At 45.9% G+C, this 24,543-nt stretch overlaps 2 protein-coding genes across 6 annotated transcripts in view; one reads left to right on the top strand and one right to left on the bottom strand.

The window, feature by feature from the left end:
- The window catches only part of AP2B1 (adaptor related protein complex 2 subunit beta 1), an 80,528-nt gene extending 61,760 nt beyond the window's left edge, over positions 1–18,768 (bottom strand). For 2 of the 4 annotated variants that reach the window (XM_075113219.1, XM_075113222.1), the window contains exons 1-6: positions 18,609–18,730; positions 17,028–17,120; positions 14,382–14,439; positions 12,185–12,290; positions 10,811–10,946; positions 8,833–9,078 (exon numbers count right to left, since the gene is read on the bottom strand). In XM_075113219.1, coding sequence (XP_074969320.1) covers positions 8,833–9,078; positions 10,811–10,946; positions 12,185–12,290; positions 14,382–14,418 — 525 coding nt within the window. In that variant the 5' untranslated portion in view covers positions 14,419–14,439; positions 17,028–17,120; positions 18,609–18,730. Of the gene's footprint in view, positions 1–8,832; positions 9,079–10,810; positions 10,947–12,184; positions 12,291–14,381; positions 14,440–17,027; positions 17,121–18,608 lie in introns of all 4 variants that reach the window. The other 2 variants (XM_075113221.1, XM_075113218.1) reach the window with 2 other exon arrangements.
- Positions 18,769–18,801: 33 nt separating this feature from the next.
- On the top strand, positions 18,802–23,939 carry PEX12 (peroxisomal biogenesis factor 12). 2 transcript variants are annotated; one of them, XM_075113224.1, is made up of 3 exons: positions 18,802–19,002; positions 19,706–20,205; positions 20,879–23,939. In XM_075113224.1, the coding sequence occupies exons 1-3, from the start codon at positions 18,877–18,879 to the stop codon at positions 21,276–21,278; spliced, it is 1,026 nt and encodes a 341-aa protein (XP_074969325.1). In that variant the 5' UTR covers positions 18,802–18,876; the 3' UTR covers positions 21,279–23,939. The 2 variants fall into 2 exon arrangements, with proteins under 2 accessions (XP_074969325.1, XP_074969324.1); XM_075113223.1 differs by having other exon boundaries at positions 18,803–19,002; positions 19,661–20,205.
- The last annotated feature ends 604 nt before the right edge of the window (positions 23,940–24,543 follow it).

The following is a 24,543-nucleotide window of genomic DNA, read 5'->3' as shown; positions in this document are numbered from 1 at the left end:
AAAAGCTTTTAAAAGCTTAAACTTATAAGTTAACTGCATGGCAAAATGCCTCACCTGACTCACAATTAAGACTATCATCTTTAAGCTAAGAGCTACCAATAAGAATCAGCCTAAAAAACACCTAGAGAGTATAAATGCAGAGCAGATTGAAGATTTAATAATAATAATAACAATAATAATAATAGGTCTGTGGCTTGCTGATTTAAATCAGTTCACCCTGGGTACACTTCAAGATTATTCAAATGCAGCCACAGCAACATCCCTTTAGAGCACAGTAGAGCCAAATGACAATAAACCTGCTTTTTGGCTGGAATTTCCCACCAAATATGGACTCTGAGAAGTGTCATTGGGATGAGGATAACTAAATCTCACAGGCTCTTATTAAAAAAAAAAAAAATAAACCCTGCACTTAAAACTACATTACAGATCTAACAAGAACCCAACATTTTTAAAACCACCTACAGACAAACCCCCTCTGCAGCCAGAGAGACCAGATCTGACCTCCCAGAGAACTACAGCGGTAGGAACACTGATTTGCCAGTTATTCCTTCTGGCAGCTCAAACCTTTAGCTCAGAGCAAATGGTATAAAATACATCAACAAGGAGGAAAGGGGGTGGGTGAAAACCTGAGTGTCTGCCTATCAACCCACACGGAAAAGCTTTGCAAGGGATGGGGGGGGCAGTAGGGAAGCCAGGCAGATCTAGAACACCAAAGACTCAAATCTATCAGATTATTTTGCTAGCATCCCAGGCTAATTGGAAATTAAACCAAGTGTGCAATGGAGTTAATCAATTACAACTTTCTGCTGCTTAAAATAGGAACATCTGGCTTACCATCCCATTAAAATGAGGAGAAAGTGAAGAAAAGAAGGAAAAATTAAGAGGCTCTGAAAAGATGCTGAGGAAAGGCAGCCTTCCCCACATAGCTGGAGGCTCCTACCCTCAAGAGAGCCAGGCACCACGTGATGTTTTCGAGAACAGAGAGGTGCTGACATTTTCGAAGAGCATGCTGAGCTTGCATGGTATGTTCCTGTCATTAAGCACAGACTCCCAGATGGGATATCAGGGGCATCCGCATGGATGCGTGTTTCACAGGACCACTTGTTTTCACAGCTACAGACGATGCTGTGTGCCTGAAAGGTCCCCAACAATACCAACACAGACAAGCTCTCTCTCCTGAGTACAGGACCCCTACTTCTGCTCATGTTAATTATTTCCTTCATCTACAAGCCCCCCTTTAATTTGCTTCCCTAGAAATGGTCTATGACAGCCCAAGCAGGCAAGTCAGAGAGCCTATACGAACCTCTCACACCATTAACGCGTGTAGTGTGTACGGCTTTAAATTAAAAGTCTGGGAGACTAACACATCCCCAGTCTATGAATAGACTTGGAAGGTAACAGCTCACCTGTTCAGCCTTAAATGTGACAGATTTCCAGGGCTCTGGGCAAGTCATTCATCTTCCACTAATTCCACTGCAGGAGGTTGTGCTTTAGTGCCTAGAAACCTGGAAACACACTGCTGGATAGGTGATCGGTTCCTCACCACGTCCCGAAAATTGCCTGGGTGGGGAAGACCTCCTGCTTGCTTTTTGCAAGCGGGATGAATTTTTCTGGAGGTGGCAATGGAAGGGAAGTCAGTGTTATGCTTCCTACGGCGTGCTTGCCCTAACTGGTTTTTGCACTTCCCTGCTCCTACTATGCACTGCAGAAAATGCCACTTTGTGGCAGACTAAAACATGACTCCTGCTCTCATGTCCTCGCAAAATCAGAATGTATTAGTAGTAATACAGGAAACCAGACTCCCCCCAACTGTTGAACCTCTTGTGGTAGGTGGGCAAGAAGCTGTTCAGGGATGGCTCGAACACAACAGGTTTCTCCTTAGTATGGCTGAGTCCCCCAGTGCAGGAAACTAAGCTCTATAGTAAGCCACTGAGGGTCTGCAACCCCCAATGCTTCTTCCAGAAAGCACAGTGGTCTGATCCCAGCCTGGATCAGACACCTATCACACACCAGGAAGGTTTCTTTTGTGGGTTTTTTTGTAAGGCCCTTTGCCATTTTCCTTGCAGAGGTTCTCACTGGCACCATCCAGTGGCAAACAGGGCTGTCTGTCATCCAAGCAGCTATTTAGAAGAGAGGCACCAACTAAGCATCAACAAAAACCTTATGTAGCTCTAAAAAGGGCGGGGGGGTGTGGAGTTACAAAACATCATAGCCACAGCGTTTTGTGACAAATGGTGCTTGTCAATAGCTAGAAGTGTCTGTTCCAATTGAAAATGTAACATCTAGACATATGTCAACAAAATTCTCCAGTACTCCGATGAGTAGAGACCCTGGAATGATCTATTCGGTGAGACTAACGCTTTGGGAATTAGACACACATACAGTAATGGGACAGTAATTGGAAAGAGACAGGTCTCTGATGGATGAATTTGTCAACTAAGCTTTATAAATGAGCAGTCTGGGAGGACAGACTCTGTGGAGTCATGAAAATTCATGCATTATCATACAAACCCGTTGCATCTCTCTGCCAGAATGCTAGTACTCAAAAGGCAGGGAAAAGTACAGCTTCTATGGAAAGTGCTTAAGACCAGCATCCCTCATCCACAACCATACAAAACCCAAACCAAAAAAGCAAGTCCCACATACAGGCTTGAAATTCCCTCAGACCTCTTTAGGATGACAACCTGGAGAAAAACAGCTACTCAGCAAGTCAGACTGCACCTTCCTCTGGAGAAGCAGCTGCAGGAGCTCAGCCCAAAGCCTAGACTGGGTTTCCACAGGCAGAGCAAGCAGAGTCACAGGGGCTAACCAGAAGCCACGCTTACAGATGGCAGCTCTCCTTTCTCTCCCAGTTTAAATCTTTGCAGCCTAACTGCTGCAACACAGACACACAAGCTGGCTTCCAAACTCCCCTGGTAATCTCCCACACTGACTCTTTCAAGCATGCCACCACATACATTAACATAGCCACCGTATACAGTCTCCTCTGCAACATCTACCTATTTCATTTCCAGCTCGCTACTGTTAGCTTACTTTGCAAAAAATGTTGCTCTCCCTCCTGGGCAGCCTCATGTAAACAGCAGGAATGCCCTATAAAGAGCCCCAAAATGAAACCACCACTCTGCATCAGCCCCTAAGCAACAGTCTCATTCACTGTAACACATCCAACACTGGGTAAGTTCCCCCTGCTGATGCCTACAAATGCCATCAAGTACCTCCCAGAAGGAAATATTATCTCCACCTGCAGCAGAAACAGATTAAAAAAAAAAAACCACACACAGGACCAACACAGACATGGTTGGGGGACTTCAAGATATAGCCTTCATTCTGCAACACCTAGACTGAAAAGGAGGAGGACATTTTATGGCTGGGAGGCAGCCAGAGTATCTCAGAGGCAGCCCCCAGCATGCTGCAGAGGCACTGCCCACAGCTCCCAGCAACATTCAGCTCCATACTAGGATGTGGATTTTCAAGTCCTTACAGCCTTCACGAACAGGAGTCATGAACTCACCCACCAGTGGTGGTTCACTCCTTGCACTAGATAAAACAACAGCTGCAGAAGGGAAAAACCACAGCTGTGAGAAGTCCAGGTTTCCCCATGAGGAACAAGTCCTTTCCCATGTCTATGAAGAAGCTGATGTTACACTCCCTGATGTATAAGAGAAGTCCCATGTCCCAGACTGCCTCCCACAAAGTCCTTTTGGGACTCAGGGGACCACCAACAGTCTCTCAGCAAGGGGCTCATCTCTTGGCTTTATTATACAAACCAAGAGGGATACAATTCCTGCAAAGCGTGCAGCATAGGGCAGCCCAGGAGGCAAAAGCTTATGTCTCTAACAGGCTCATTCCTCGGGACATGGTCTCAGAACAACTTACTGCTTGCCAGCTAGTAAGGAAAAGAATAAAATGAGGACCTTCTTCCTCCATAAGGTCACCCAGGGAGCCCAAACCTACACCCTGAAGTTCTGGCTGGCAGAAAAGGAGCCTACATGGCTTGCAGGCACAGCAGGAGAGACAAAAAAGCATTGTGATTTATCTCAATAGCTTTTTAGTCTAGTCTGTGAACTATAGAAACTCAATACTGCTAGAGGGAATTCTGATTAGATCAAGATGGACCTCGCCACCTCTAGTTGTCAAAGCACAACAGATTCCCTTCTTAGGGCAGGTTATTAAATGCTAAAGAAAAAAAAAACCAACCACCAAGAGCCAGGCACAGCAAAAGAGTTTAATTATATTCCACATACTTAGTGCATTTACTCATCCACTTATTATGTGATCTCAGTTTATTCTGTATTGATTCACAACACTTTCTCCCAATAAACTGTGATGTGTAGATGGTATAAAATATGGCATATTTTTGGACAGCACATAAGTGCTATGCCTATACAGCCCACAAAAACATGAGAGCAGAACAGCCACACCTGTGAAGGCTTTGATCCAGCCCATCTCAGTGACAACGAACAATGAGGAAGAAAAAATGCCACAAGAAAGAATTAAAAACCCAACAGCACCTAGAAAAGAACCGGGAGAAGGTGACATCAACCCAACTTAATCCACGCGGATAACAGGTAGATTGACATGAAAACTATTCCATGGGTTAAAGGTTACCCTAGAAGGTCAATCATTGAAAATATTTTGAGAGAAAAGTTGTTCCATTCAAATATTAGAAGACCAGTAAGGCTTACAATGGATTTCCTCTTACGTTTCTCTGCTAATATTTACATTCCTGAAGAAAACCAGGAAGCGCAATGATAAAAGGCAGAAAGGAACTAGTTACAAAAATAAGGTGTCTAACGAGCAACAGCTTTGGTTTTGCTTTAAACTGCTGCCATCTCGTGGTCTTGCTCTGTGTCACCAGGGCTCAGCGATGAGCGCCCAGTCATGAGGTCTGATTCACAAATGTCAGAACAAGACAGTATTAAGGAAAAAAAAGTTTGCCCAAGATTTCAGAGAGCCTCTGGCCATCAGTAGGGGTATAACAGACCTACCCCTCTCACCCCACTTATCTACCGCTGCTGCTGGGTGTGAATGGTGCTCTGCAGTGATCTGCCATCCCATGTACAAGTACACAAATATCCTGGGATGCCATACTGAAACCGTATTTTGTTAGAACATGAGGATTATGGGAGGACATGCTTTCCGAGTTGTGCTCTACCAAAGTTACTAGCAAGAAAGGCCCTTAGGACTGAATAAGTCCAGCAGCACACTGACAGCCCAAAGCAGCCAAGCCCCGGCTTTACATTGAGACCTGGTTCTGCTGAGCCTCATGTAGGGAAATGAACAGCAAAAAAGGAGACGGATTTGCCTTAAGACAGCTCTGGAAAGAAAAGAGAGTCTCCTCGATGGAGGGAAGCTCTTCAGCAGGATCCCAAGTCACAAAGGGCAGCCACAAGCACATTAGGCCCATCTGTAAAATGAGATTAAAGATTCCATCCACAATCAAACTTCTGCAGTGTAACCACCCGTAACTGAACCATGCCCCTGTATGCGTTATTGGCCCGTTGCCTGTGCAAGGCAACACATCTCAGATAACTCAGCTGAAATGTAGCAAGCCACCAACCCATCTGATAACCTGCCATATATATCCATAACAATATATATGCAATTAGAAGTTTGAATTAATTCATCCAGGAGAAACTGCAAAGCTACCACAGAAATTTTTCTAGAAAAAGCTAGTGAACTACCAGACTCAGGTGTCAATCCTTTAATTACCACTACAGCCAGCTCATCTGGAAGGATGCAATCCTACACCTGTTCAAAAGATCACTGTATTACTGTATTTGAACGAAGGCCAGATCCTGACAACAAAAAGCCCAGGTAAATGGAGAAAGCACCTTGGCTGTGCACCTACAGCACCTCAACAGGACTTCAAAGCAATGCCCTGAACATCCCCAATTTCTGTTTGCATGATTCTATGATAATAAACTAATAGTCTAAAAATATAAAAAAAACAAACCCAAAACATTTCTGACAAGGTCACCTCCAACTTAATCAGACATCATTATGATGAGGGTGATTTGAGCTGATAGAAACATGCACCCTGATCCCCGCACAATTACAAGGCAATTAGCAGGCCACAGATGGAGTCGTTACTCTACCCAGCACCCAGTTAGAATGCTTAGTGCTTGCTCATGTGCTAGAGGCAGACAATTACAAAAACATAATAAAACCCTTCTTGAAGACTATTTTTCAACAGGAGTTTTTATCTCCTGCTCAAAATCCTCATTTTGCAGAAGAGAGAACAAGCGGGGATTTCCTGTCTACAAAATTCTGGTTCATTGATTATTTAATGTTGCCTATTTCCACAAGTCATCAAAAGAGAAGAAACATTTATAATATAAATGTGAAGGAGCTTAGATACCAGGTTGCAATGATTGAGATACACCATTTACAGAGGAACAGGCCATAAGGCTGGATCCATCTGTACCATTCTTTTCAGCAATCTTTCTTTTGATAGCCAATAGCAATACACACATTTTACTTAAAAAGAGCTTCCAGGCAGGGCTGCATTCCACCTGATCATGCAGAAATACCTTAATAAATATCAGCTTGCACACGAATATAACTTATCTGGTAAACACAACTCCTGGTCATCAGGAACCCCCACTGGAGTTTCACATGGAGAAAGCAGCAATGAGCTGGACACTTTGACTAGGAAGATGAGCCTTAATTAGGGGTGGATAGCTCCTGTACTTTTGAGGGAATGCCTGTGCCACAAAGGCATGAATTTCAAAGGGGACCAAAGCCTCAAACTTAACTAGAAGGAATGTCTGTATCTACTAAAAATTGTAACCAGATTAAATATTGTATTAAGGCAGCAGTGGTAGGAGCCCCAAGCCTGATAAAAGCTCTCCCCATGCACCCTTAAAAAGCAAGAATGAAATGCCTTGTCTACAGTACAGCCTGGGAAAACAGTATACTGAATACCAGCCACAAGATCCTCTCAAAGCCTGCAGATCTGAAAACACACCACAGGCCTCTCCTCTTCATCGCTATCACTCCTCCAAATTGCATTCTCCTGCTGTGAATCCTCAGCTTGGGGAAGAGCAGGTGAGCACAACATGAGGCAGGTACTGTGATCCTGCACAGCTTCAGCAGCTGTAGAGCTGCAATCAATTGCAGCAGCAGCTGCAAGGGTTTTGCTGTCCCAGCCCACCCTCATTACCACCAAGGAGCTCATCAGTTGTACTGATGTTTTATTAGGAATCCCTATGCTACTTTTGCCGGCTTATTTAGCAAATGGAGCATGCGCTGCCCTTTGGTATTTCTCCTCTTCTCTCCATTCATTTAAGTCACTATTAAGTTAATGTACTTTTGAAATAGATACCAGTTCTCTCATAACAGCCAATGGTTCATTTACCAAAACAGTTTATTCCATAGAGATCAATGAGCAGAAAGGGCAAGCAAAACCTTATTAGTTTCTCCTGAAGTACCACATCTTTTCAGCCTGAGCTCCTCAACTCATATCCACGTGCCTGTAATCAGCAGAAGAAAATTAAAGAGTTGGAACCCAAGCTAGGAGAAGAGTAAGTTATACCCCTTTCCACAGCACACTCCACTGCTGCCTGTGAGCTAGTGAATGCCAGGGGCCAGCATTTAAATGAAACTAAAGCAGCCCAGTCAAGTACTTTCAAGGCAGCAAGACACAACCTCAACATTAAATAAAAAAAAGCAGGTGCTCCCATATATGCCCCAAAATTTCCTAGACAGAGAGCACATTTTCAAGTAGTCAACATCCATGCAGAAGACTGGCATGAAAAAACAAATCAGGGAGGCATACAAAGAGAACAGGTTGTAAGAGAGCTGGATGCCAGAGGCAATAGTTGCCTCTCTCCTCTGATAGGCACCACCACTCTCAGACTTGTGCCTATGAAAGCCAGACACCTTTAATTTTACTGTCTTTAGAAAGCCATAAGAAATGCAATCTGCAGCCCTAACTGTCCTGCTAAATGGGATGCTACCTTACCAACCGCACTTGACTTACCCAGAGCTGCCCAAAGACAGCTATAACAGGTCAGCAATTTGCTTTATGTGGTTTCATTCACGCATCATAGAAAGAGCTGTTAGTCCTGCCCTTACAATGTGAAATTATGTCTTTAAGAAGACTCAATCAGATTCATGCTCTGAGAGCGCTAAAAAAGTAGCAGTTACATCCTTAAACTGAGTTAAATCAAGGTGCAGAAGTTTTCTTTCCTGACAGGAGTTACAATGATATCTGTATGCTCACTGGATTCTGGTGATTGCAGGAAAAAACACCGAATGAAAGGACTGTGCAGTGGAGCACTTTAATCCATTGTCTACCACATTTTAATTACAAAGTAACAGTGGAAGAGGCCTGCTGTGGAAACGGACCCTTCATTAACCATGATGACATGCTGGTTTAGTGGCAATTTACTCCTGTGAAATTCTTGATCTCCCCCTCTGCTCTGGTGACTCATTTAGCTGTATTAAAAACATAAGCATAGATTTTCCCCACTCATTACAGACCAGTGGATTTATCTACATTAGTGAACGAATGAATCCAACCTCTTACTCCAAGAGCGGCCAAAGCCTGTAGGAAGGCAACAGCTACAAGCTGTCACCAAGGTGGCAGCACCAAGTATTTCTTGCTCTTCTGACTTATCTGACCAGGAAGTCACACTTTTGCTACAGCACTCAAGACAGACAAAACCACAAACAGATCTAAGAATAGAAGGTATTTCCTATTTTTGAGGCAACAAGTGTGCTATAACCAACGCATTCATCACGGTGCATCAATTGCAATTAAAAAGCCTTCATATTTCTGATTATCTGCACATTACAAACTCAAGCAACGCACGGGAAGAACACTACCATGGGATTGGAGTCTGCAATCAGGTCACGCAGAGAATCCAGAAATCCTTGGTCCTCCACCATCTGGGCATTGATGTCATGCAGCTTCGCCACACAGACAGCTGCGGTCTTTCGTACATAAGGGTCTTCATCCTTCAGACACTTGCGAAGAGGCTCACACAAATACTCTGTGATCTTGTCCACCCTGATGCATCCCATTGTACGGACAGCAAGAGCACGGATGAGAGGGTTTGGGTCTTCACAGTCCTGCAATGGGACAGAAAGTGCAGTAAACAAATCTGTATCTCTAGCCACTGCTATCTTCAGGCTGTTCTCATTTCAAAACAAAAAGCATTCTGATTACATGCTAAAAGGCAATTATTTCAGATCAGGGATAAAAGGTGGAACTTACTGATTCACAGAAACATTCTATACCATCTCAAGATGTTTTCAGGCTAGGACAGCTCGTAAAACAGTAAAACTGTGATCTCGGTGTCCCTTGGTTCTCTCCAGGCAAAGCTTCTTTCAACATGATATAGCAGCTAAATCCAAAGTACAGCTAAGCTAGCTAGAGAGGCAGCTCTCACCACCCAAAAATGAGCCACAGGCAACTTTCAGACAGAGTAAAACATTGGTTTCCAGCCTTACTGGTTTAAAGGAGAAAGAATATAATGGGAGTAGTCAACAATTAAACACAGTACAAAAGACATCAAGGGCTATTTCTCACAGGCCATCAGTTCTAGACACAAGCATCCCTTAAGTTTGCAGCTTATGAAACACTAGGCAAAGGCTACTCTTGAGCTGCTTTTTCTGATGAGGGGGAAAAAACCAAACAAACCAGAAGTGAGTCTAACACTTTATAGTTCAAGCCTACATAATTTTCCATACATCCAATCCATCTACATCGAGCAACACTCCTCCAGAATCAGCCTACAAAAGGATGGATGCAGGGTGACCTACAAAAGCATAAGGTACATTTACCTTTCACTGTTTAAATTTCCTACAGCTGAAAAAACACCTGAATGCATCACTTCTAACACACACAAGTGACATCTCTTACCAGTGCATTCAACACCGTGAACTGTGTGTGAAGTGCTGAGCTAGTGCAGACTAGTGTCAACACTTTCCCTTTACTAACACTTGTCCCTCAACTTGCCAAAAGGGACATCAAACATTACTTCCTTACATGGAAAAGCATGAAGTTGGAAAATATGATGTTTGTTAGTCCATTCTAACAGAATTACACTTTGGAGACATGACAGACAACAGTATTCTTTACAGAGAGGGAGGTAGAGACACCTCTGGCCAGAAGAGCAGACCTGCTCTCAGCCTAAGTCCTCTTACTTCTTCCAGCCTCAGGCACCATTCTGGAAACTTAAAACATGATCAGATTCCCCAGTGCCTCGGATTTTATAATGCTCTAGGAGAAATCTTAAACTTTAACCTATATAACAAGGGACTGAAATAACATTTCCTAGATAAGGAAAGGCAACCTGACAACAGAATTAAAGGCAATACAGCAATCAGACTTATTTTTCCAGTGAACCATCTTTCAGTTCCATCAGAGATAAAGGTTTTCCACAAAAAGACAGCTGAAACATTCAAAGAAGAAGTAGATCTCCGTATGACGGAGGTACTAGAAAGGCTGGAAGATGAAAAATATGAATTCTGTTATCCAGTACCGGAAGTTGGTCTTTAATGACGATTAGTAAAATGACAGAAGCAGCTTTTTGTGGAGCAGGCTCTCTCATGACCTCTTACAGGGGCACTTAAAGTCATCTCCTCTACAATACCTCGCAGCAGCAAGTGAGAGAGGACCCAGACCTGTTGGATTCAGCGTGCCAACTCTTTATTTTCCTCTCGTCTACAAGCACCCCCAGCCCAGATTCAAGTACAAAAGCAGAGATAGATGACAGCTCAGAAAGGCTAACAGACAAAGGAGACATGGTGACAGCCATGGCGCTGAACTATTTTCTGATGAGCTGTGGGAGCAAGTTACCTTCACAAAGCTGTTGACAGCCATAATGGCCATATCTGGCTGACTTTTGGCATAGTTCATCAGGTACAGGTAGACCAGCTTCTTCAACTCCAAGTTGTCGGTCTGCATGCAGTTCACAACATCAGGAAAGAGTGAGCTGGACAGGCAACAGTGAGCAAGGAGAGAGAAAAAGCAGTGAGATAACCTGGTATGCAAAGGGGAGAGTAATAATATCAAGGAAGCCAGGAAAACTGGAGTTTCACTCTAAATACCCTGCTGCCTAAGGAGAGGTCAGCTTCCCTCCCAAAACAGCTTGCAATGGCTTTTTTAATAGCTTTATCATTGAAACTTTTCTAGGGCTTTGACATCAGTCAGTTCTGGAACAGGTGAAAGCTAATGCAATTTCCTAAAAGTGTTTTAATTGGGGATTTCACTGAACAAGAAAACTGCCATACCAGGCCTGGAAAATGAACCCAGATCTAAAAAAGCTGCTTAAAAGCATTTTGGTAATGCAGGACATTTGCAAAGAACCTGCCAAATTTCAGACTAGTAAACTCTAGAGTCATTAGGAGCTTAAATGCTGACAAGCTGAGTTTCACTCAAATATCAAGTGGCAATCTGCAAACAGCACTGCAGTTGAGCGCAGGAAGTTACACGAGGGTATCTGCAGCTCTCAAGTACGCTGTAGAGATCTAAAGGTGAAGGGCACGTGCTGTTGGCCAAAAAGATTATTTTTTTCTTCCTTCCAGTTTATCTATTCCTTCATTCTACAATGAAGTCATGATGCTAAATTTGCAACCTTATATTAATTTCCATGGCAGCAGACCACACTGCCCTGAATCCAGGGCTACTGCGACTTTATGGTAGACTCTAGTAACAGGATTTGCTGGAAGAGAGAAAGCATTCACTCAAGCAAGTTTTTCTGGTTGCCTCAAAAACACAAAAAAATTATCGGGGCCTTACTATGAGGCAAAGGTTCAGTTTAAAAACCACTCATTTTGAAGTGTAGCTTAAATTTATGCTATGACAGTAAGGCTAAGAAAAACACTTGGAAATACCCTCCTAACACTAAAACCCAGGCTAGCAAGCAGTGAGAAAGCATAATCTAAAAACGACATATTAAATGGTTGTATTCTGGATGGATTTTTAAATAAAAAGGGCTAACAGGCACCTTGCTAAATAGGCACTGAAAAATGTTGTTTCTTCTGCTTCCAGTAACAGGAAGGAGCTTGAGAAACCTGTGACTCAGGCATAGCCTAGGCAAAGACACAGCCAGCCTCGCTGCCCAACCAAGACAACAAACTTGGAGCTGTTCCAGGGAGATGAGTGCCACTACACCCGACAGGGTCCCAGGAGAACCAGAGCTGCTACAGGTGCAAGAAAAGTTGCTTTTACCTGACATCCTTCCCCACGGTCATGGCTGCAATAACCTTCTTTACAGCTTCTTTCCTCTTCTCTTTCTTTTCATTGTTGAGTTCAGCCTTCAGTTCAAAAATCTCTCCTGGCAGAGGACAAAACAGATTGAGCCTCTTGGGAGAAGAAAAGCATCTTGCTTTCAGGATAGTTTAAAAGTGACTAAGCAACTTTTTACTTTGCCGGCCTGTTGTTCCCATAAAACTGGTACAGCAACATGTGGAAGCTGACAGACCTTATGGAGAACATGGCTCAATGAGAAGCAAAGCTGCAACACTCTGAGAACGATATGGGCTATAACTCGCTAACGAAAAAGCAGTTAACAAGAACCACGCTGCATGTTGCAGCTCTCCCACTTCTAGAGCATTAAACCGCATCACTGTAGTGTCTGTTTCTCAAAGGCAACTATTATATAACCAGGATGAAAAAGATATTTGGAGACACCAGATTAGTGCCTCCAAGAAAAAACTAACTTAGCTAGGAATTTTGCCCAGACTTTTTAACTTTTGCTCATCATCGCCTGCTTCCTGCGAACGCAATGAGAAAACAGCAGACTGCAGCGTAGCCAAAATGCATGATACACAGTGGCAGAAACAGGAAAGCACAAATTTAGTCCAGTGGAATCTATTCCTTCCAAGCTAGAAAGACAGAGCTACTACTAACAAACACAGCAAGTAACACAGCTCGCCTGGATTCTGAGGTTCCCGAAGCAGCCTTTTCCATGACACTGATTCTTCCAGATATTACTGCATGGAAAGTCGGTTCAGACTGGATCACAAAAGTGGTAAAGCAAGTTTGCAAAATAAAGCAACACATGCAAAAGACAGCTTATCAGGCCTGCTCCAGACAGAGCAAGTGCTGTGAGAAGGATAATGCTTCTGACTGACAGCTTCCCCAGGAAGGAGAGTGAGCAATATTCCTACTGGAAGCCACAGGCTGAGGACACATTATAAATATCAAAATCTCTCTGACAAAATACATTCTAGCCCCTAACCTTCAAGCCCTACACACCAACACCGCTTTGCCAGATCAGCAGCACTAATTACTGAAGAGCTTGGCAGAAAAAGACTAACAGGTACTTCAAAAAAAAGAAGAGAAGTTACTGTTCTGAAGAACGCAGTGCAGTCACCACTTGTAATGTGTCCTGCCTGAGAAGGAGACGCTCACGCTACTCGCTCTGAGATGGAGCCCCGGCACAGAGCTGAGCCAGCAGCAGCGTGCTCACTAGAGCGCAGGCTGGCCTCTTGCAGCCATCCCAGGAAAACCTGCCTGATACTTTAGGACTGAACTTACAGATAGAGTTGTTTAGCAAAGGTAGTTCACATCTTTCTAACAAATTTATGAGCTCATTCTGAGGCTTAACAAAACATAAATAGATCAACACTATAGTTTTTTCACTGGTAAGCATTTATCAGAAACATTCAGCCATTCTGAAAAGGAGGGGTTAAAGCAAACCATTTTCCACATTTACTAAAGAGAGATGAGCGATATCAGGATTAAACTGCAGCCTGCAAGAGTTGGGATAAACACTGTTTTGTTGAAGAACAGGTTAGAAAAATCAATCTGCCTGGAACAGTTTCAGCAGAACATGTCCTCCACTGAAACAGATGAACAGGTTAAACGTCCCCAAAGATCCTGTTTTGCCTTTTTTTAACGGCAGCAGTTTTTCCTGAAGTGAGGTGACCACCACACCTACGGTAAAGCCACAGGGAGGTCCAACAGAGCACTACCACTTTCAAGGAAGCAGCAACAGGAAATACCATCATCTTTGCAACAGCTTGATGTAGAGGTAGACATTTATACCTTAAATATTAAATATCTCTCAATCAACTTAATCCTATGATGCCCAACGGAACAACCATCCTCAGCCTTGAACTTGCTAGTCCATAATTAAAACTTCATCTCTGACCAGATCTGCACTCAAATTCTGATGTTCTGTTCTCTGATCCTTGACACAGCAGCAATTTGGGTCATTTTGTGCATCACAAAACCATATAATACATCAGTTTTGTCTTTTGTCACCATGTGACCTACTTTACAAGTTTCTCCCTAGACGATTAAGACAAGAAACAGGGACAGAGCTAACAGCAAAGCACAAGTTCTTCTGTGTGCAGTTAAAAAAGCTGTGTAAAAATAGCCACCCACCACCTCCAATCCACTGCACCAGCTTAACACTAACCTTTTTTATTGGTCGTGAAGTATTTGGAGTCCGTCATGGTTCCAGTTCCTTAAAACACCTGAGAATAATAATAAAAAAAAGAACAAGAGATCAAACAGCATTTGGAGCTGACAACACCCAGTTTGCAAGGCAGGAACTCAGAGAACGGACAGTTGGCAAGTGCGTAACACTGGGGAAGAAGCAAATGCTTTATGTCCACAGGCACAAGTTTCACAATCTTCATTCTGCACCTGCTGCTGATGTTACTTGGCAAACCCAGGCATTTAAAGGGCTCAGATGAACAATGTTGGTGAAAACACAACAGCCCAAGACAGACAGGCTAGGCAAGCAGTGGTGCTTAGCCCAGCTTCTTAAACTCTCAGTCTCAGAAGAAAAAAGGCAGGTTTTAACTCCTTATAATCAGCAGGTCTTGACATGCTCTGCAGCCATCTTTCCCCTGGGTACACAATTTCATTTTCCAAATAAAGCACCGCACATTTAATATCTCAACTGGAAACAAGAAGTCCATGTTTCATACAAAGGAAACTGTCAACTCCCCCTAATGATACCTTCCTGTGTTGCATCTTGATGGAAGGAACAATTAACCCTACTTGCAATACCCACCCCGAGGCCCATTCATTTCTTTCCCTTCTTTTGTTCCCGGCAGATGCAAAGCAGGGTTTTTTGAAAAGAAAAGCCATTACTTTTCAGTTCTCTCAAGCTCAATATTTCTCTGCCAAGATCTGACATCCCACCTCTGACACACACACAAGCTTATTGTTTCAGCGCTACACTGCATTTTTTATGGACAGGACTGAAAACCGCTGCTGGGCCAGCAAGTGCTTAGCAGAGCCAAGAGAACGGTCTCACCAGCACTATTCTTGCTCCACGGAACCAAATTATTAATACCTTAGAATATAGGGATTGCCCAAACATACGTGGATATCCATCATTTTATTCTTACAATTGCTAGCTCTGATGAACGTGACCCAAACAGTTTTCAAGTACTGGCTGAAAACCAAGCATAAGAGTGGGCAGTTTTACCGGTTTTGATTAAACAGACATCAGTGCTAAGAACCCGTGACCCTAAAACCATCCCAAAAAAAGGGTTTCCTACCCTTCCTCCTTTTTCTATTTTTTTTTCCTCAATTCCCATTCTCTTATACATATTTCCATGACCTTAAATGCTACCAGCAAAGTACTAAGTCATCTGTTCCCTAAACACTGCCTGTTTTGCCTCTAAATCTCACAGGTCTTGCTGGCTCAGCAACAAAAGGGCAAGCTTAGCTTTGAACTCCAAGACACTGCCCAGCAGCGCAGCCAGCTTGCTGTTTCTTAACACTTTCCTTCCTCATCCCTTAACCAACCCCAACCCCACTATCCACCTTGACTAATTTAATACATCAGCAGTTGAATTCCCAGCAGCAGCAGCTGAGGGGTAATGCCACAATTTCTACCCCCTTTGATGTGCTCTACAGCATAGCAATGCGGAGCAGTTGTAATCTTGTCCAACTGCCAAGCAACCAGATGAGAAACAACCTGTTGCTTAGCCCAGTTCCCTGGAGCTCCTGCCTGCCCTGTGCCTGCACGGTTACTGTCTCATCCCAGTTAGGTGGTATTACTGAGTTTGGTTTGATTTCTCTCCCCTACTGCTCCTGCCAAGCTGGAGAGCAAACTATACCTGGGGACAGCCCTGGAAGCATGTTCCTCCTGCAGGAGAGGTTTGCCCTCCTTCCAAAACAGAGGCTGGGTTGGGAAAGCCACAGGAGCCACATTGCAATCGTTCCAGCAAAAAAATCCCAGCATCACAGAAGAAGCTGTGGGTCTGAGCATGTGAGGCCATGCTCAGCTGCAATGTTATTGCTGACAGTCCTTCAGATTTGAGCCTAGCTTAAAAGATGGCTTAAATGTTTTCCTCTATGAGAGTGTTTTGGCATTGTGCCATGCAAAAGGCATTGAACATAGCCTTGCTGTTCTTTGTTTGCATTATATGTGGATTTATCAACCTGGGTCACACCTCCCAGCTGAGCCAGTCTGATATTGTTTTAACGGTGGCCAGAGCAGCAGATTATAGAGAAAATCCAGGAGAAAAAAACCCCATGATGCACATTATCCCAGTTGCAGAAAGCTACACAGAGGAAGAAACCCTGATGAATTTCAGAGATGATATTTAAACCCAAAAGCAGGATATTTTTCTGTTTTTCTAACTTCAGATCACATACTTGAAAACACGAAGAATCCTAGAAACACTCAGATTCAGATAAGGCTAAGCACAGCACATGTATTTACAACCTGTTTTGATAGATGTAAACAAGACCTGACTTAGGTCAAAAGGCAAACTACCATTTCCCAAGTGCAACACAGGAGAAAGCTCTTTTTCTCATGACCACATAGATTTTTTGCTTCACGTATGCCACAGCTTGCTCTGCACATTGTTCAGAAGCAGCTTGCTAGCAGTACTGAGTATTATCTCATCCACTACGCAAACTCAGCACGGTTTACAGCAAGTCCCAGATGAAGGCCAAAAACAAAATAGCCCAGATATACAAATAGCAATGTTTTAAATAACTCAGGAAAATGCCAGCATCTTTACACAAATCTAAACTGAACACAGCCCAGATAAATTACCACATCACAAACATCCTTGAATTTTAGAAGATTATCTACCTCAGATTGCCCCCTTCTTACTATCGTTCTTCATCCAGCAGTTGCTAATATGGAGACAGGTAAGAGGTGTTCAAGCTACACAGCAAAAGGCTCCTGTTCCAACCCCAGCAAACAAGAAGAGACAAAACAGAGGAATTTCTCCAGAAGCTCTGGCAATGTTTAATGCTATAAGCATTGGCTTGACATTTAAATGTAGACTAAAGCAAAAATATGATTAAATTAAAAGACTAAGGAAGCATCATAACCAGAAAGATAAGCCTCCTCAGCCCAAAACCCCACAGAAAACTGGATCCCATGTCTGACCAACACCCGCTTTGCCCCACGCACAACTCCAATGACAGCCTGACCAGCTCCTCACCACTGATTTCACATAGGTGTAAACAGGAAGGTGGCAGGTTTAAGGCCTCAGTATTGATCCAAGCTCCCTAGCATTGAAACAACCCAGCACTGCACCCCTACATCTCTGAAGTGATACGCAGTTTAACCTAGCTTACACCCCAGCTGGTGCTACCACCTCTTATCTGCACCCATTCCACCCACAAAGCCTCTTGAGCAGCTGCACAATAGCCCAAGCATGGTTCAGGGCTGCTGGAGCATCAGGGAACTAAACAGAGTGGACAAACACAGGATGGCAAAGGGAAAGCAGCATCTCAGCTTCAGAAACCCGCAGCCCTAACAGCACATGCAGGTAATCCGTTTCCATCCTGGGGAGCAAACAGCCCTTTTGGTGCTCCCCACCCCATTCCCAAATGCTTCTTATCACCTCCTCACTCCTCAGACGCCTGTCCCAGCTTTGCCGCCAGCCCCTGACACACCACCTGTCCCCAACCCCCAGCAGGACTTGCAGCCCCTCCGCCACCCGCAGCACCCACCCACTCTCCTTCCCAGCATCCCCAGCCCTCTCAAACCCCTCGCCCACCAGCCCTTCCCCCTCAGCAGCATCTCCCAGACCTCCCCCAATATCCTCCAGTTGCAGGAGCATCCCCCACCAGTCTCATCTCCCCTTTCCAGCATTCCCATCTCCAGCAGCTCCCCCAGTCCCTCATCCCTGCCCAGTCCCACCAGTATCCCAGTAGCTTGCTCTGCTTATTTCCATCCCACCTCCGTCCCCAGTCCCACCAAGCCCCAGCCCAGCCCACCTCCCAGCACCCCCGACCAGTGCCTTATCCCAGGGCCCAGCACTCACCCCGCCAGTGCCCGGTGACCCCACGGCCCAGTCCCACCTCGTCCCTCCAGTGCCCCTCCCAGTACCGCTGTACCCACCTGCCCAGTCCTCCCAGTGACTCTCCACCCCCTCCCAGCGCCCCACGAGCGCCCCTCCCCACCCTAACCCAGTTCCGCCCCCAGTGCCCCTCCCCACCCTATTCCAATCCCCCCCCGGTCTCCCTCCCAGCGCCCCACCAGCGACCGTCCCCACCCTATTCCTGCCCCACCCCTAGTGCCTCACCAGTGCCCCTCACCTCCTCCCAGTGCCCTCCCAGTGACCCTCCCCACCCTATCCCAGTGCCCCCTCCCAGGCCCCCGCCAGTGCCTCCCCCCTCCCAGTGACACACATCCCCCCGGGACCCCGGCCCCACTCACGGCGGCGGGACGGACAGACCGCTGTGGGACGGACACACCGCTGCGGGGGCGGCAGCGGAACCGGAAGCGGAACGGAGGGACCGGGAGGACTCGCGAGGAGCGAGAACAATCCCCCTCCCCCGCCTAGAGCGGCCGCACCCCTACCACCATTGAGGAGCGCGGGGGGGAGACAGAGTGCCGCCCGCGCCGCGCTTCCGGGGGGCGGGGCAGGCGGGTGCCCTGAGGGGCGGTGGCTCCCCCTAGCGGCGGGTTGGGGCGCACCGGCGCCATGGCGGAGCTGGGAGCCCACCTTACGACAGCCTCCGCCGGCGACGACCGGCCCTCCATCTTCGAGGTGGTGGCCCAGGACAGCCTCATGGCCGCCGTGAGACCCGCCCTGCGGCACCTGGTCAAGGTAAGGGCGAGGCAGGCTGCAGGCCTGGGACGAGTGCGGGGTGCGGCGGAGTCCTCCCTGCTGCGGGCCGGGGGGCAGAGGGGCTGTGAGGAGCAGGGCTGTGGGGTGAACAGTGTCCTCAGGGCGGGGGGCGGTCTGTGGGGAGCAGAGCTATGGGGTGAACGGTGTCCTCAGGGCGGGAGGTCTGTGGGGTGAACAGTGTCCTCAGGGCCGGGGGGTCTGTGAGGAGCAGGGCTGTGGGGTGAACGGTGTCCTCAGGGCAGGAGGTCTGTGGGGTGAACGGTGTCCTCAGGGCGGGAGGTCTGTGGGGTGAACAGTGTTCTCAGGGCTGGGGGGTCTGTGAGGAGCAGGGCTGTGGGGTGAACAGTGTCCTCAGGGCGGGGGGAGGTCTGTGGGGAGCAGAGATATGGGGTGAACAGTGTCCTTGGGGCAGGGGGATCTGTGGGGATAGTGCTGCAGAGAGGGACCCTGGAGAGGCCGCACACCTCTGCGCTGAGCCATTCATCCCCAGGGTTTACCTCTGGCCACACTCACAAGCAGCCAGAACAGTTTTGACCCACCCAGCTCGGTCTGTGAACTGGAAGCATAATTTATAGCTGCTGTAATGTAGCATGTTACTCCGCTTCCAGTTCCTTCCATTTGGTGTCCCTTTCAATAGGTCCTTGCTGAGTCTAATCCTGGCCGATATGGCTTCCTCTGGCAGTGGTTTGATGAAATCTATGTCCTTCTGGATCTTCTGCTCCAGCAGCACTATCTGGCCAGGTGCAGCGCCTCCTTTTCTGAAAACTTCTATAGCTTAAAGAGGATACCGATAGGAGATTGCCGACAGCAACCTCTGGCCACTGCTGGCCTGCCAAAGAGGCAGCACTGGAAGTCTCTCCTCTTGCTGGTTCTTATTCCTTACCTAAAAGGAAAGCTGGAGAAATTGGTGTCCAGCCTGAGGGAAGAGGATGAGTATTCCATCCACCCTCCATCGTCATCCTGGAAGCGCTTTTACAGAGCCTTTCTAGCTGCCTACCCCTTTGTAAACATGACCTGGGAGGGCTGGTTTCTTATCCAGCAACTGTGCTATATCCTCGGGAAAGCTCAGCATCATTCACCCATCCTGCGGCTGGCTGGTGTTTGCCTGGTCAGACTGACCCTGGAGGATATCGAGGCCCTGGAGAAGAAGTCGGCTGGAGCCACCTCAAGTCAGACACACAGGTATGTCAGAACACGGCTCAGCTGCTGCTCTCTAGGGGTCTGCAGGTGTGTTAATCTAGAGCTGATGCTGCAAGTAGAACTGTCTTGTTCCCCAGAAATTCTTCAGGATGAAGTTTACCTCTGAAAAAATGTGCTCCAAAAGGGTATCTAGTTAGTATAAATAAGGACGAAGGCGGCAGGGATTAGCTTCACAGGATTTTGTGGTAATAAAATTGCTATGTTTGGGGATATTTTTGGCACTCCAGCCTTTATAATGTTCAGTCTTCACCTGCGCTTTTTTAACAGGGAAGTAGGCTGCAACAATATTGCTAAAAGGACTGAAACTCCGCTCTTTGGTTTTTCTGAGCAGAAGCTAGTCATCCCCATGCTTCATGTCCTGTAAAATGATGATCCATGAGTGAAACGCTCTGTGGTCCAGGTCCCCTCAATCCAAATTTTTCAGTTTAGACTTCTGAACAAAACAGGACTTTAAGCTTTGTTAAAATACAAAGAATCTGGAAGAAACATCCTAGCAGATGCCTCATTACAAACAAGGGATACGTTGACCAACTTTCTTAGCATTAAGCAGCTTTATAAAGCACTGACTTACTCCCCATGTCCTTTTTGCCGTGGTTTGCAGACGGACAAATGGGCAGTAGTAACAATTTCTCCATACCTTCTCTCTCTGCTACAGCATTAAAGCACAAGTGCAGTCAGCAGTGAGGAAAGCTTTGGGTGGCATTGCTTTCTCCCTGTCCACCGGGCTGTCCATCAGCATGTTCTTCCTCCAGTTCCTGGACTGGTGGTACTCCTCAGAAAACCAGGAGACCATCAAATCTCTGACAGCGCTCCCTACTCCTCCACCCCCCGTGCACCTCGACCACGGGGCCGGCTCAGTACTCTTACCCAAACTGAAGACCGTGTGCCCTCTGTGCCGCCGAATCCGCGTCAATGCCACGGCCCTCTCCACGTCTGGCTTTGTGTTTTGCTACCGCTGTGCGTACAGTTATGTCAAGACTCACCAGCGCTGCCCGATCACAGGCTACGCCACGGAGCTGCAGCACCTCGTCAAACTGTACTCTCCTGAGAGCTGAAAGGCCTGTGCTTTCGGGGAGATACGTCTCTGAGGCTAGCAGCTAGGCAGCAGGGAGCCTAAATTCACTCCTTACGTCCCATAGAAGACTTCTGACCACTACAGCTCATCAGTGAGCTCTAAATCTCCTTTGAACTTGGTGGTACATCAGAGCTTTGCTGCCATTGTGCATTCTGGTAAGGCTCTCCCCTTCTGTTTCTTAGCTCTTCAAACACCCTGTGACAGTTTCAGAGGGATTGGACAGCCACAATCTGTCAGCCAGCACAGAAATACCTTCAAAGACCAACCGAAAGGGAAGAAACATCGATTTGGATAAGAAGAATGCAGATGTGAGGATCAAAGAGCATCCCTGGTAAAAGTCCTGCTCGAGGGCATGAGCCAGCAAATTAAAGAGGAGATAGTGAAAATTCTCTAGGCAGCTTCCCAGACGCTCGTGCTGCCCGGGCCGAGCTCTGGCGCTAGTGCTCATCAAAGAGGTAGAGACAGGCTTAAACCTCTGCTCTGATCATGCTATTCTTAAAGAGTCTCCCTGTGTTTTCAGGCTAGTCACCTTTGTCTTGAGAACATCACACCCCCAATTCCCATCAATTGTTCTAAATTAAGACGTTTGATTCTTTAAAGGAACAAGGGGCAATGTGTACAAGCAAGGATACAAGAGGGGGATTACATCTTCTGCACAAGAGAGAAATACAACAAACCAGATGAAAGAGCAACGGTGCCAAGTGATAAGAGTTGGTTTATGTTAAGTAAGTCTTTGAATCTGTCATTATCTGCTTTTATAAAGCAAAATTCTTTCTCGATTGAGAATCTAACGTACTACTACTCTGAGGACTGGAAAAACAGGGCTTGCTCCTCCAGGGGCTCTATTTACATAAGGTAGACTAGACCAAAGCTGCTTTCATCTCTGCAGACGTGTTATGTAGGCTGGGAATCTTTAATGTCTATGTTTGAGTATTACATTGCAATTATTCCAGTCCCAGACACGTAGCACATTCATATCATAAGACAGCATCCTTTTGTTGAATGGAGGAGAAAAGAAAATGCGTGTGATGTTATGGCTGGTTCTTGCTTGACACCTGATTTTTCATGATGGAAGTTGTTCCCTGACTCGGCTCCAGGGAGCAGCAGTCAGCTACTCCAGCCATCATGGTGACTTTGCTTAGAGAACGTGAAGAGCAAAGTTTGCTGCACAAAGTATAAGATCTTTTTGGATTTAGAGATATGTTCTAACATTTAAGCCACTGAACCAGTCATCTCATTTTCCCCCCACTTTAGCTCTGCTTCAGAAGATAAAAATCTCTAATATCCTCCCTTACCTGCCAGCAAGATAGCAAGGTTATTGAATAACATGGAAGAATACAGTAATTTCCATCCTACCAAAGATGCTCTGGAAAACATCCATTGTAACAAAGGAGATTTGTCCCTGGTGCTTGTCTTATTACCTCTATACAACCTCCAGACCCTTCTCCCTGTGCCACTATGGAACAATAGTAAAAAGAAACCCTCTCCTTTCTCTGGTAGTTATAGGATCCATAGAGATACCTGTCTTCCTTTAGAAAGCCAGTAAGAGCACACACATCTTACTGGAAAAGAAATCACATCAAGGCACAAGATTTTTCCTGAGATTTCAAATCACTTTTAACATAGCTGGCTTTGGGCTGGCTATTAATTCGCATTACTTGCTTCATCACATCAGTTTTGCTTCATACACAGAGATCATCATCTCTGTGAAAACCCCGCATCCAAGACACTCATTCCACTGGTGCTGCACTGTCTTACCCAAACCTGCCTGATTAGCCAGGCAGGGGCCCAATTGTCCCGTTGACTCTAGTGCAACCGCTCATTTGAATAAGGGCTGAAGGATTTGACCGACGATTCAGTTTTAGCATAGGTTGATTTTCCTTTTATCCTTCTTATACTTTCCCAAATGATCCACCTGCTGCTCAGTGAGAAGCTGGGCAGACCTGGGACAGAAGGCCTGACTGATGCCAACTCACCCGCTGGCACTGCAGAGCTCCTGGGCAAGTTCTGCACCACCCTCCCCAGAATCCAGGATTCTCTAACTGCTGAACAGCACAAGTATGTCGCCTGCAGGCATGCTGCTCCAGGGCCTCTCGCCGCCTTCTCCCAGGGTTAATCTCTCTTCCTCTCTCCAGAGCAGCCACCAGATGCCCACACCACACCACGCAACACCCTGTCCCAGCCAGACTTAGATTTGGCCAACTCCGGGGCAGCTCCCAGACCTGCACAGAACCACCCACATCTAAGCCTCACCGTTCTGAACAGCTGTAGTTACTCTGTTGAACGTTAAAGTGCTCTTTAATGCCTAGCTGACTAACAGGCATTAAGCCCACAGTGGTTACAGGCTCAGCAGTTACCCAGATTTCAGTAGTGTTCCTGCAGATGGCTGTGGAATACCAACTTGGATTTGACCACTTCTTCTAACCCTCCTGCCCTTAGTACCCAAACACATGCCCATTTATTGGGTTTACTGCTCTCAAACAAAGATATGAAACTGATTCAGGTTATACAAATGTCCCCGTTTATCTGCTTCTTAACTGTCACAGTGTTATTAAAGCCACAGTGGTCTAAAGATAGACAAGAGGTTTTTGTTGTTTTTTCAAGAAACACCAACTTTATTAAATCAACCTTTGGACTTACATACTAATTTGTGACTTCTATACAGTCATGCATCATATATGCATTCAGGGTGTTCATTCTGTTGCTTAATACAATTACATCAACATTAACAGCAGCTCTGGAGTTGCCTGGTACATTACTGTCAGGACTTTACTTTGCGAGTCTTTTAAAAAATGCTTTGTGAACCTAAGCCACGTTCCCTGCTCATCTAGACACTCTTAAGAGATTAGTCTATTAGCAACTGAGTTGCTTTCCCTACTTCCTTAACAGAAACCACGTGGCTTCTCCTGTTAAGAGAAAACTGCCATAACTGTACTCCCAGGTACATATTCCCCACAGAAGCTTCCTTCTCCACAGGAAGAGAGGAATGAATGTAAAGCTGTCACCAAGACCTGGAAGAGAATAAGAACTAGATTAGAGAATAGCTCCATCCTTTCCTGTACTTGCTTGAGTAGCCCAGCCTTCCCCACCCACCCCCGAGAGGGCTGCACTTCATCCAAAGCAGAGCACCAGAGCCAAGCCCAACACCACAACATGCTTCCAAAAATACTCCTGCCTTGGTGCTGGCAACCCTAGAAGATAATATAGCTGAACCAACAGCTCATGAAGTCTCTACACGACAGACA

The sequence above is a fragment of the Phalacrocorax aristotelis genome, chromosome 18 (genome assembly GCF_949628215.1).
Source record: "Phalacrocorax aristotelis chromosome 18, bGulAri2.1, whole genome shotgun sequence".
Taxonomy (NCBI): Eukaryota; Metazoa; Chordata; class Aves; order Suliformes; family Phalacrocoracidae; genus Phalacrocorax; species Phalacrocorax aristotelis.
The sequence above is the reverse complement of the archived record's forward strand: the minus strand, read 5'-3'. Positions and strand labels throughout refer to the sequence as shown.

What these genes read in the sequence shown, in the direction of transcription:
- PEX12 (XM_075113223.1), top strand. Translation starts at nt 18,877, where the DNA reads ATGGCGGAGCTGGGAGCCCACCTTACGACAGCCTCCGCCGGCGACGAC. An exon ending in CCCTGCGGCACCTGGTCAAG is followed by an intron (nt 19,003 to 19,660) that starts GTAAGGGCGAGG and finishes CCCTTTCAATAG; the next exon opens with GTCCTTGCTGAGTCTAATCC. An exon ending in ACCTCAAGTCAGACACACAG is followed by an intron (nt 20,206 to 20,878) that starts GTATGTCAGAAC and finishes TCTCTGCTACAG; the next exon opens with CATTAAAGCACAAGTGCAGT.